Source organism: Balaenoptera musculus, chromosome 10 (genome assembly GCF_009873245.2).
Source record: "Balaenoptera musculus isolate JJ_BM4_2016_0621 chromosome 10, mBalMus1.pri.v3, whole genome shotgun sequence".
Taxonomy (NCBI): Eukaryota; Metazoa; Chordata; class Mammalia; order Artiodactyla; family Balaenopteridae; genus Balaenoptera; species Balaenoptera musculus.
The window spans coordinates 58,080,974-58,094,416 of record NC_045794.1 but is presented as its reverse complement, the minus strand read 5'-3'; the positions used below and the strand labels follow the sequence as shown (position 1 = coordinate 58,094,416).

The 13,443-nt window shown below is 37.5% G+C and overlaps 1 protein-coding gene across 4 annotated transcripts in view; it reads right to left on the bottom strand.

Moving 5' to 3' along the window:
- Positions 1–13,443, bottom strand: part of LGR5 (leucine rich repeat containing G protein-coupled receptor 5) — a 119,237-nt gene that overhangs the window by 39,418 nt on the left and 66,376 nt on the right. For 3 of the 4 annotated variants that reach the window (XM_036867092.1, XM_036867091.1, XM_036867089.1), the window contains exons 3-4: positions 9,053–9,124; positions 1,611–1,682 (exon numbers count right to left, since the gene is read on the bottom strand). In XM_036867092.1, coding sequence (XP_036722987.1) covers positions 1,611–1,682; positions 9,053–9,124 — 144 coding nt within the window. The remainder of the gene's footprint in view (positions 1–1,610; positions 1,683–9,052; positions 9,125–13,443) is intronic. The other variant, XM_036867090.1, reaches the window with a different exon arrangement.

Sequence of the window (13,443 nt, the reverse complement as noted above, 5' to 3'; positions counted from 1 at the left end):
TGTGGGTGTTCTGTTTGTGATCTTCTTTCAGCTGATAGTGGCTTTTGGTTACAAACTCTTATCCTTCTATCTTCCGCCTGCCTCACAGCTGTTTAAAGATCCTATTGGCCACTGCTATTATCTCGTTTTTCAATTCAGCCATTAGTCCCCGTGCCCTGACACAGACAAACCAACTCCAGAGTGTGTTGCTGCTCTGGCTGGTTCTTTCCTTCAGGAAAAGGCTTGTGCCACAAAGGGGGACTGATACTGTGATGTCATTACAGAGCTCCTGAAAACGCAGCAGACCCGTCCCCGGCCACAAAGGGGCTCTTGTGGGCTTGGTTATCTCTAGGCTGGTGAGAACCTAGGAAGTCACTTTGTTCGACTGGAATAAAAAGCTTAAAATGGTCTCAAGCACAGATTTGCTTTCATTAAAAAGAAGAAAAAAGATCAAAGGAAGAAAGTAGCATCTCCAGATCTCACGTTCCTCCTTCTCTTGTATCACCTCAGTAAAAGACATTAAGCAAACTGTGTGTAATTGTTAACCGATGTATTCTTTACAATGATGTTCAACTCGAGTCTGCAATATTTATTTGCCTTTTTTATGCATTTATCTCCCTCATCATTCTAGACCAGAAACCAGTATTTTGTTTGACAGATGAGGACCTCCAGTGTAAGTAAGATGAAAACATATATCACACATGTGGATATTGGAAATCATGCAACATTTCCAATACACTTATACATTCTGATGAGATGCAGATACTGATCAAGAACTCATGGCATAGTGTTGCCAAATAATCACTGTGAACCACTGCTTACAACCCAAGCTCCAAAACATCTAGCTGGTAAGAAAGTTCTTTGTGTGAGGAATAACTAATTTTTATTCATTCAGAGGTTTTAAATCAGAGGAGGGTGGAAACTCCTGATGGAAAAGTTGTGGATTCAGAGTAAGGAACACCAACACCACTGCTGTGTGTGGTGTGTGAATCTGAGGTATGTGTGTGTATATCTGTGGGACTGCTTGTGAATATGTTTGTACGTCTGTGTGTGGCGGTGAGGAACTCCTGGTTAGTAGACCTGCCCAGTATGACTTTAAGAGATGCCATTAGATCTTAGCTTCCTGAATTGAGGACCCCTGGTGTGCATACGGAACTCAAAAAATTAAGCCTTTATTTGACTCAGCAAAATTGCATTACAGGGCAGCTCAGATAATCTAAAAACAGAAGAAACTGAAGATGCCAAGAGGTCTAGATTTTGACTCTCATTTTTCTAGATAAAAGGAGAAAGTATTATTCCTGATTTGAATTCAGGAGCTAAAATACTGTATAGGGGGGTATAGGACAAGATCTTGGATTTTTGTCCTGTGATACCAACATATACAAGAGGCTTTTCATTGCATGTTTTCTGATTAAGTCTCTGCCCTAAAACCTCAAACCCCAACACTGGTCTCTCTCATACATATTGTTTAATGAGGATGCAAAGAATAGTTGCTCTAATGGAAACTCTCACTGGCAACTTATTTAGGTACGGTCCCCAGCCAAGGAACTTACTAAAATGGTCATTTGGACATTTCAATGCTCCTTCCCAAACTGATCCTGAGAACATGTTGGAATTTCAACTATACTTACAGTGATTGAAGGCTTCGCAAATTCTGTAGAGCTTCTGTGGGTACCTGTCTTAGGTGATTATTCTGCAGCATACTGCGCATTGAAACAAATGAGAAAAAACCGTTACAGACAGCAATAATTAACAATAACTGGCATAGCAGTGTCAGGCACTGTTCTAGGTGTCAGGGAAACAGCTGAGCATCAGGCACAACCTTGGCCTGTGAGGAGTGACAGATAATTTAAAATTAACAAATGAGTATATAACTTGAGACAAGTGATAGGTACTATGAACAGAAAACAAAACATGGATTTGGGATAGATGGTAACAAGGGGTGAGAATTTTATTCTAAAAGTGGTCAGAGAAGATCTCTCTTAGGAGGTGATATTTGAGTAGAGACCAGAATGGCGTCATGGAACAAAACATGGGAACATCTGGAAAGTTACTGAGGAAGAGGGAAGAGCAAGTGCAAAGGCCCTGAGGCTGGAGCTTGCTTGACTTGTTAAAGGAGGACCAAAGGGTCATTGTGACTGAGGAGGAGTAACTGAGAGCAAGAGATTGGGAGACAACCTAAGGACATCTCATGAAGGACTTGCAGGCTTTATTTTATATGTGTTGATAAACTGTTGTTGAAGGGTTTAAGTGGGGGGGAATGATGTGATCTTATTTATGTTTTAAAAGGATCACTGTGATGACAATTAGATTAGACAAAATGGAAATAAGGATAAGAATAGGAGGATATTAAAGATCTTCTCCCTTCTTGTGCATGATCATATTCTGATATAAATTAATGCTTCTTGTGAACAATTGCACTTTTGCCCACCTAGGTTCAACAGTTCTGATCCGAACATGGGGACTATAGAATGGAGACACCTGGCAACAGTGAAATAAAATATATCATTGTTAGTGGGAAATAATATGGAAAAATTCCCACTAGATTTCTTATATTTTGCTACCTCATTCATAAATGTTTATAGCGCAATAATTTCACAGCCACTCCCCCCAACCCCCAGCCAGTATTTCATGGTCTATGTAAGCCAGAGGCAGGAAACTATTTTAGGAAAGCATTTTTAAAAGACATTTTAAAGAAATACTTCTACTTATTAGGTCACAAATTTATACTTGGATTTTCAGAAACAATTTGCCTGGTTCTCTCATCTCCACAATTGAAGTCTCTTTTCATTAGATGACTACCTGGGATTCAACGCCAGGTATGTCTGACTCCAAAGCTTGATGTACTTTCCACTGCCCCTTGCAGCATTCTCTTGAGGAATAATCGGACAAATTCTCACGTTGTACACCTTTCACAGTATGATTAAGAGCATGGGTTCTCGGATCTGACTACCTCTTCCCTGCCAGTAGCCCCGTGGCCTCAGGGAAATCATTCAATCTCTCCACGTCTCAGTGATCAGTAATAAGATCCACCCCTTGACGATCTAATGAGCGAAAGTACATAGAACAATACCTGCTGCCTGGTAAGCATTCAATAAAGGTTGGCCCTTTCTGTATAAATTGATAAGTCCTCTTCTCAAAACTAATGATATAGTGACATTTTAATTAATGAGAAAATAAAATCGGCCAAAAAAAAAAAAAATCTCTATGCCAGTGGTTCTCAAACTTCAGGGGTCATCAGAATTCACTGGAAGGCTTGTTAGAACACTGTTTGCTGGGTTTCACCCTCAAAGTTCCTGGTTCAGTAGATCTGGGTAGGGGCCAGAGAATTTGCATTTTTAACAAACTCTCAGGTGATCTTGGTGCTGCTGGGGAAGGCACCACACACTGAGAACCACCCTATGCTCTGCTAAGTATTTCTAAGAACATTTTCACCTGAACTTGAGGCTACATTGAGATTGGAGATAAGGTCTAAGTTTTGAGTCTTGGCAAGCAAACCATTTACCCTTCTTGACCGTTGGTCTTTTATCTGTGTGATGGGAATAGAATAATATCATCTGATTGATAAGTTGTTTGCAGACTACAATATGAAGGCATTTATTATACTTTCATAGATGCAAATATGAGCTCATATGAAATAAGACACGAAAAATATTTGGAGATCATAAAATTTATGCTCTTCTCACCATGGCTGAGATTCTGTTTTCTAAGGATCATAATTCTGTCACTTGTAATCCAACAGTTTTAAACAAGTAATTTCATTATTTTAAACTTGGATTCAATTAACATTTCATAAATCATAAGTCTCAAAATATATTGGTTCCTTATGAACAAAGTCAAGATTTAGAGGGACTTCACACTTCAATTACCGGTTAGGTAATTGGGAAAATTGTAGCTTGAATGCCGTATTTTGCAAAATTTACCTAAATATTAGAAGTTGACGTTTATATGTTATTTTATACCTTTCCAAGCAGTTTTAATATATGATATAATTTTAACTTGACAGAGATGTTTTCAGTCTCTCACTAATTGTGTGATAAATTTAAATGATAAGATACAGATAATAGACTTAATTGATGTGTAAACTTTGTAGGTAATATATTACTGGCTCAAAGTGTGTATCGAATTGTCCTCCTATGCTTTGCTAACCAGACAGTGAAACTCTTATAACGTGGTCTTTCTAGAATATTGGAAAACTGGAGTAGAGGATAAGAGATATTTAAATGGCTTTTCTTCATTGAATAGCTGCAAAGTTTCTCAGTAGTTCTATATATCTACCTTCAGAAAATGGAACTTAAACAAGCTTTACTAATGATACCTTTTAAAGCTACCCCTGAGCTACCTCCCAGCAACTTAATTTTCAACCACTTCTACCAGTTAAATACCAAAAACATAATTAAAGAAAATCACTTAAGTCCTGATCTCTCCTTAAATAAAGAACTTTTAATTACTTTCAAGTGACAAAACAAGAGCAAATTATCTCCATTATAACCTTATAGGTCTCCAGTGAGCTAATTAGAAAATTCTGTTTTTGTTTAAGATATTCCAGTGGGAAACAAAACAATTAAAGGATTTATAGCACTATGGAGTGCAATTAAAACCAAGCATTCACAACATGGTTGCAGATTTCTTTTATAAATAATCCTTTATTCAATGCAGCAAATACAAGCAGAATGTACCACGAACTGAATATGGGTTAGGGACTTACAACTTCATTTTTATCATTCACATATGGGTGAGAAAAGAAAATGAAACACTATCTCTAGAGGCAAAGGATGACTTCATATTTTCTTAATTTCTTTCCCTGAGGAGCTTTAAAACTGTAAAATATTCACAATTACATACAGTGTCCCCAAGCTACTTTAACAATACATTTTTTGGTTATCTTTTTTTTTTTTGGCCAACAGGACTAAATAAGGTCAAGTACAGGTACAGTGAAGCAGGTGAGAGGAAATTATACATTGAAAGAAGACTCTGTAACAATGGCTTGATCCTTAGGTATTTCCTCTGCCTACTTGTCCTGTGTTTAGATATCAAGTAGTTATCCAGGCTGTTTTCTGGGAAGGAGAGAATTTTAGTTGTGACTTGCCTATGGTTAGTTTTATCCATCACCTCCATGTGGCTTTGGTTCTGGTGCTGGTGGCAAGAGGATAAGCCATTCCTCGACTGAATGGCCTACACAAGAAAATGAACCTTTGTTGAGGATAGCCTGGTTCAGAATTCCATGGGACTGGGTATTTTGCAACACTAAGCCAGTAACTAATTTTTATGAAGGCCAGTATTTACAGGGATAATCATCTTAAATTTTAGTGATCTTCCAGAGCTCACAGTAACAGGATTTCTGATGTAAAACAGTCCTCACCAAGGAGGGCTGTTGCTATCTTCATTTCCCATCTTCTAGGACTGGATTACTCTTATCTTTCTCTTCTATTACCAGATGCCTTTCTTACCCTCCTTATATGATCAGGGTCCCAGATGAATATTACTTGTATATTATCTTTCTCACCATGCTACAATATAGTCAGTTATTTCTTTCTTCCAATGACTTTTGGACTTTATAAAACATTTGAGTCACTTTCCACAATGGCAGGACCAGGCCTGTCTTGTTTAGCATTTTACCTCTAGCACTGTGGTTCTCAACCCTATTGGACCCAATTCTCCCTTTAATACCAAATATTTTGTAATGCTTCATCCATTATATTCAGATAAAATTCATAAAAATGTAGCCATTTACACACATCATTTTAAAGAAAAAAAATCAACATAGTGTACTGCCCTAACTGTATGACAAAGGAGAAATAAAAGTAATTTATAATAAAGGGATATATGTATTATTATATATGTGATGCTCAGATATGACTATCCTAGGAGGTATTTCTATGAGAGAGTCAGATGTTTGCCTCCACTTTTCATGAATAATGAGAAAAGTAACATTATCAGAAGTTATTCTGTGCAAGAACAGGGAAATGAGAGTAGAGGTCTAAATGGATACTAGAATAAGATCTACAGTTAAGACATATAACAGATTATACTTATTTTATGTAATGTTTTATGGGAAAGAAGGAAATAACTTTTATTAAAACAAAGATAACATACCAAGACATATTATAGATGTTGCAGTTGAGAAAATAAGAAAGTGTTACATTTGCACAAATGAGTGTTCCTTATAGGTAAGAGTGATGTCAAAGTAATTCTCTCTCTTTTACGAGATAGGACTGAAATACCACAGAGAACATCCATCCTATCTCAAAGTTCCATTGCATGCTGAGGTGATCATCTGTTCTCCAGTACTTCAAGAGGCCCTTGGGAGCACATCCTGCCATAGGTAACAGGGAATTGAGGCTAAACTGGAAAAAGAAATAGTCATGATACCACCTGCATAGAAGTTGGGTGGTAGACCCTGCTGGATAGTGGAAGAGTAATATTAAAAATGCAACAGGCTACCCCCAAATAAATAAATCATTATATAGTTATCTCAGCACAGATTTTATATGATTGTGCTCCCAACATTTTAAAAGACCATATACGAAATATTTATAAAGCAGACTTTGTTAATGAGATTCAATGAGAGCCCTGTGTTTCATGTTTCTCTGCTAATTTAATGATAGTTATTTTTAAGAAGACGTTTTACAACTTCACAGTTACATAGCTTTAATTTGTTTTGTGGTTTCTGAGGGAATTCTTCTACTGCACTAATATCATTTGCAAATAAATATGTGGGTAGAAATCACAGGATGCACAATCTGCGTTAACTAGTCAGTGATTTTGAGAGACTATATTTATACCATTTAATTTTTCCTGTACAGATTATTAGGCTTATGCAGAACTTCATGTAAAACCTTTCAGTATGATTACATATGAAAGTATTATTGATTGAAGTTTGGTGTGGAGGGACAGTCAGAAGTCAAGAGGGATGCAGGGGGATTCTTTATGCTGGGCTGAGCAGCTTATCACAGGACAAGTTACTACATGCCAATCACCTGGAAAACCAAAGATGCCTCCACAAATTTCCAGAACATTCTGTGGCTGGCGTGATGACCATGGTTGAGAAGCATTGCTCTAACACTAAATACTTTCCAAATATTTGACAATTGGATTTGCTCATTGAATACTAGTCTTTAAGTCAGCAAAATAAAGAGAAGAGTGAATACTACTCCTGGCAGGGCTCTTGCTCCTTTTGAATCCCCCTCACATTGATAATGATCCAGCTGAAGTGCAAAGTCTGAAAGTGTCATTTTCTTGCTTACATCTTTTTCTTGGCTTCTCATCATGCTTAGGACATAATAATGTCTATGCTTTTTTGACATGACATACAGGATCCCGGTGACCAGGACCTTTTCTCTCTCTCCAGGCTCTTCTCCAGATACTCTCCACCTTCTCCTGAATGCTCAAGTACCACCTGCGTAGGGCTGTCTGTTCATCCCAGGTTCCTCCTGCCTCTGTGTCTCTATGTATAGTGTCCCCTCAGTCGGCTACCTTATATGCATGGTTGGTTCAAGGTTTGGCTTCTAGGTCAACTCTTTGGAGAAACATCTCTCCTAGGAAGTCGAATTTGAACCATCAGACTGGACAGAGTCCTTCCCAACCTCTGTAGTTCCACAGAATCAGAGTGATCTGTTCATCTGTCTTGGTCACATTATCTTGATCCCACAATCTACCACTAGATTATAAGCTCTTCTAGGGCATGGCCATACTTATTGATCTTTGTCTTTCCAGCAATAATTTGTTCAATGCCACTCTGAGTGGTGTGTGTGCATACATGCGCACGTGCACAAACACACACACAGTCTAGTTCAGTATATCCAATATACATTTTGTCAAGTGGATTAAAATAATTCATTCCAATATAATTTATTTAACAAGTTTCCAAAATACTTAGTGGTACCTATCTCGACACAGGGAAAACATCTTAGGTGTCTCATCTAAACTTGACTTACGTGATGCATTTTGAATGGTTCCAAATATTTTGCTGGATTCGTGGAAATATAGGCACATTAGAATTGGTGCTACAGCCTAGAATTTCACCACATAATGGATTAACATTAGGATCTGGAAGTATGACAACTTAAAAATATTGCTACCTAATAGTAAAAATAACTCAAGGGTAGGGAGATCAAACCCCATCACCTAAGTAGACCAAGACCAAATAACAGTTCTGCTTTTGAATTTACCTTTTAACAAAATATTAAATTTAAATAAAATTGCTCTTTAAAATAGCCTATGTATCCCTCAGGTCAATGAAATGCAATTTCTATTAAGCAGAAATACATCAAATGCCTTTTTAGAGTTTATAACTTTTATCTCAAAGGAGATAAAATCAGGTTGTTTTCCCTGAGATAAAACTTTCCTGGTATGAATTTCAACTTGTGTTATCTATTTTCTCTACCAAGGTCCCTTTCTTTTCTACAAAGAATAAACTGAAAGAAAATTAAACAATGGGTACTAGAAGAAGGAGGTATCAGTAATAATGAGTTTTCTGATAGAAAATTAGGAAGTTGGACATTAAGTAGTAAGAAAGCCCATTTTTTACAAGTCTCAATGAATTAACATTTCTCAATTAAACAACTACTCATTGTATCTACTATGCACTAGGCTTTTCTACATCTATTCACAAGTGGAACATAAACTTGATTTTTTTTTTTTTTTACCTGATCCTTATTCAGCGCATCACAAGGAAACAAATTCTGCAAATGGTTTGAGGCTGTGATCTCATTATGTCAGCATAATAGTGATTTATTCACTTGAATCAAAATGACTCAAAAAACTCCCCCCAACTTCATAGCACAAAAGGAAAGGGAAATACGCTTTCACAAGTTTGAGTTGATAAGTTGGTTATTTAGGGGCAAACAAAATTTTGACATTAAGGTTAGAAAAGGAGAGATGAAGTTTTTTCACCCACAAATCCAGCCAGGTATCACATGTTTCTATGGTATCAAGGAAGGCAGACTGGAATTTAGATGAATTATCCCATGACTCTAAATAGTTTATTGGAGGAACTCAATCTTTACAAGTTAATTAGCATCCACTTGACACTAACATCAGAATTATAACAAACAATACCCGGTTTACTTACAGAACTTTAAGACTGTAAAGGCCAGCAAATGCTCCCTTGGGAATGTATGTCAAAGCGTTTCCGGCAAGACGTCTGCGGGTTTCAAGGGAGAGGAGAGAGAGTAAGTATAGCTCTCTTCATGTGGAATTCATTTAGTTGTTAAAAATGCAATACAATTATGTGCAGACCACGAATGCCAAAAGCAACTCTAAAGAACCTTGTTTTGTTATATTTTGCAAAAAATTTCTTTAAATCTCTAATCAAAAAGCTGGCAAAAGAAGGGCCTAAGAAGAAATATAATAAATTACCTATTTTACAATAAATCACTTAATAGCTTACACTATGTATATAAAACTCTCTATCCGTTCATCTGTTGATGGACATTTAGGTTGCTTTCATGTCTTGGCTATTGTATATAGTGCTGCAATGAACACTGGGGTGCATGTATCTTTTCGAATTATGGTTTTCTCCGGATATATGCCAAGGAGTAGAATTGCTGGATCATATGGTAGTTCTATTTTTAGTTTTTTAAGGAAACTCCGTACTGTTCAAAACAGAAACAGACTCACAAACATAGAAAACAGACTTATGGTTACCAAAGGGGAAAGGTGGGGGGTAGGGATAAATGAGGAATTTGGGATTAACACATACACACTACTATATATAAAATAGATAACCAACATGGATCTACTGTATAGCACAGGGAACTCTACTCAATATTCTGTAATAACCTATAGGGGAAAAGAATCTGAAAGAGAATGGATATACGTACATGTATAACAATCATTTTGCTGTACACCTGAAACTAACACAACATTGTAAATCAGCTATACTCCAATATTAAAAAAAATTAAAAAAATAAAACTCTCCTTAAAAAATTTTTTTTTATACAAAAAGTAGGCAAGGGAATAGAGAGGGAGCCATGGGCGGTGGTTGTGAGGGCAATGGGCTATTATTTACAGGTACGACGGTTGATGGTCGGGGAAACCTCTCTGCTGAGAGGGCATTTCAGCAGAGGACTGAGCCATGCAGGGACCTATGTGAAAGGAACAGTGGTACAAAAGGTCTGAGGGGGGAGTGTGCCTGGCGTGGTCCAGAAACTGCAAGAAGACCAACATGGCTGGAGTGGAATGACCAAGGGGAGAGTGACAGCAGGTGAGGTTGGAGCAGTGTCCAGAGTCACTCTACACAGGGCTCTGGAGGCCACAGTAGGGACTTCGAGCAGGGGAGTGATGTGATCAGTTCTGTGTTTTAAAAGGGTCCTTCTGACAGGACCCTTTTGTTTTTTAAAAAAATTTATTTATCTGTTCATTTATTTATTTTTGGCTGCGTTGGGTCTTCACTGCTGTGCGTGGGCTTTCTTTAGTTGCGGTGAGCAGGGGCTACTCTTCGTTGTGGTGCGTGGGCTTCTCATTGCAGTGGCTTCTCTTGTTGCGGAGCACGGGGTCTAGGCATGCTGGCTTCAGTAGTTGTGGCTCGCGGGCTCAGTAGTTGTGGTGCACAAGCTTCGTTGCTCTGCGGCATGTGGGATCTTCCCGGACCAGGGCTCAAACCTGTGTCCCCTGAGTTGGCAGGCGGATTCTTAACCACTGTGCCACCAGGGAAGTCCCTGACAGGACCCTTTTAAAGGGGGAATAGACTTTGGGGGGCAAAAGTGGAAGCACAGGAGGCGACTGGAGCAGTTCAAACAGGAGCTGCTGGTGTAACAGTTGTGGTGGAGGAGGTAAGTGGTGGAATATGGTGGAGAAGAAGAAAAATCCCACCTGGCAAACCATTTGTGTCAAGGTGAAACGTAGGTAGCCAACATTTCATATTTATGGTTATATTCTATATAACCCACATGCATTTGATTAGTTATCCAAAGTACTATACGTAAACTGAAGGACATGGTTTGCATAGGACCGTGCTATAAAAGAGTTGCTTATTGAATTAAGACAGACTCAGACTTGGTTGACGATCACAAGTGGCTTAACTGATCAGACTAAACTGACCAGGAACTGTTATTTCAGCCAAAATGTCCTTAACTATCCTGTTCATAGTCATGACTTCAACAGTACATTTTTTGAGTTCTAGAACCTAGCCTGAAAATGCGGGCTTACCGACTCTTACTGCTGCTATGTGATCGAGTAGCTTGATGGTTTCTGAGTCATTGACTTTGGAAATGAAAAGGAGAAAGTAAAAACGTTCTATTTATTTATTTTATTAGTTTCAATTATTGTTAGAGTAAATACCTTTCTGTTACATTTCCTGAATCATAGCTCACTTCACATGAATTGTTTTTCTTTTCTGGTCAAGGACTTTCAGAGCCGCAGACTATATTCAGAACTAATCTGTATAACCACTGACCTGTGTTACCAGGGGAATTTGTCTTAAAACAAAGGAATTTATGATGGGCTATTAGTTATTTGTTGTGCTGGTGGAAGATATATCTCATTGTCCAAAACCACAATTTAAGGAAATTATTGCATCCTTCCCCTCATTTCTTTACCATGTGGGATGGTTTTAGCAGTTAAAAAATTAAATACATATAAACCATAGGGAAAAAAGACTTTTATATAAATGAGTACACAAATAGTGAGAACTGCACACAAATCTTTCCTGTGAAGATCTGAACTAACAAATCTCTGGGCAACTATGTTCCAACCCTTGAGACCCACATACCATTTGGCTGGAAGGTTTTGTTTTTTGTTTTTCTCTCTGTTTCTAAAATTATTTCACAGAAATGTCTCTTTCATCATCTTCATTTCTATAATAAGATACAACTTAATAGGAAAAACTTTTATATCTTTTTATATCATATAAAATTTTTTTTATCCTTAAAGATACCTCTCCATATAGAAGACTCAAATTGTCCTATCATTGCTAGTTTTACAGACTTAACTGCCATAAAAAGTAAAAAAAAAAAAAAAAAAGTCAGTAAGTTACAGTAGACACATTCCTCTTCAGATAAATCAAATAAGCAGAGGTTTGGGTGTTGTAACAACCAACGAAAATATTTTTGAGAATGTATGTTTCTTTGAATCTCTACAGTAATTTGAATCTCTAAAGGAAACCAAGGTTTTTTTTGTTTTTTTTTTGTTTGTTTTTGGTAGTTTCGTTTTGTAAAATGGTGGGATGAGAGCAAAGCACTCAGGTGTGGGCCCTGATTTCTCCTCTCTGGACATTGGTCTGGAGGGAAAGAGGTGAGTGAACAAAATGGGATGAGCACTGAGAGTGGAAGAGGTACTCGACCCTGTTCTCTGATTGGGACCCTCGGGAAGATTACTGTGCAGGGAACCATGGTCCAACATCGCTCCCCTTGGGTGAGTAGTATTTTCAGAGGTAAGTGAAAGTGCCTGGTGAGTTTTAATAGGCTTTCCAGGTCATGTCTTCCAAGAACCCATTTGTCTTTTAACTCTTAGTTTTTTTTTTCCTTTCCCTTTTTGGCTTACTTTTTTCTCACTATTAACTTGCAAGACTTCACACAAGTCATTTAACTTCTCTGGACCTTATTTCACTTATTATTATTATTTTTGGCCACGCTGTGCGGCTTGCAGGATCTTAGTTCCCCAACCAGAGATTGAACCTGGGCCACCATAGTGAAGGTGCTGAGTCCTAACCACTGGACTGCCAGGGAATTCCCTTATTTCACTTACTTTTAAAAAATGATAGGGTTCTTCCACTAAAGTCTTTTTCTGCCCTACAATTGTTTTCGTTACACATGCATTTCCTCCTTACCTTCATTCTTTTCTCCCTTATCCTCCCTCCACCCATCTTTTTCTTCTTGTTTATTAAGATTTCTTTTTTACATGTCACCAACATTTTAAAATCACTTTCTCATACTTTATATCAGGAGGTAGATCAGAGGTTAGTATGCCCATATTTTGAAGATACAGACACCAAAGTTCAGAAAAGCTTTATGTAAAATGAAAAACATCATCTCTTTCCTGATTTCATGTAAGTGTAATCTAGTCCTTCCTTATGGAGCATGGAAGCTATCTAACCACGGTGCTACTTAAATAATCAGAGCAAAATGAACTTGAATATGACAGCCCCTATGATATAAAAGAAGACATTTCAGACTACTAAGCAATTTCATGCTGGCTTCTAGTAATTACCGCTTTATTTTCCAACTTTTACAAAGTACATGAGATCTAGAGGGCACACATTCTATACATGTTAAATTAATCTGTATCAGAAATTTGGTAAGGGCTAACATCAGGCTTAACGGTAGTAGTTTTCCCCCTTTTCCCATTCTTAAGATCTGCCTGTTTCCAGTTTTCTGGTACTATTTTCTGTCTCGTGGTTTCCAATATTAATTTCAGTGGCTCTGTTCCTATTTCTGAATTTCTTTTTACTCTTCTGATTTATAATTACCTGAATAATTGTAGTTAAACTATCACTTAAACATAAAATTTCTGAAATGTCAAAAT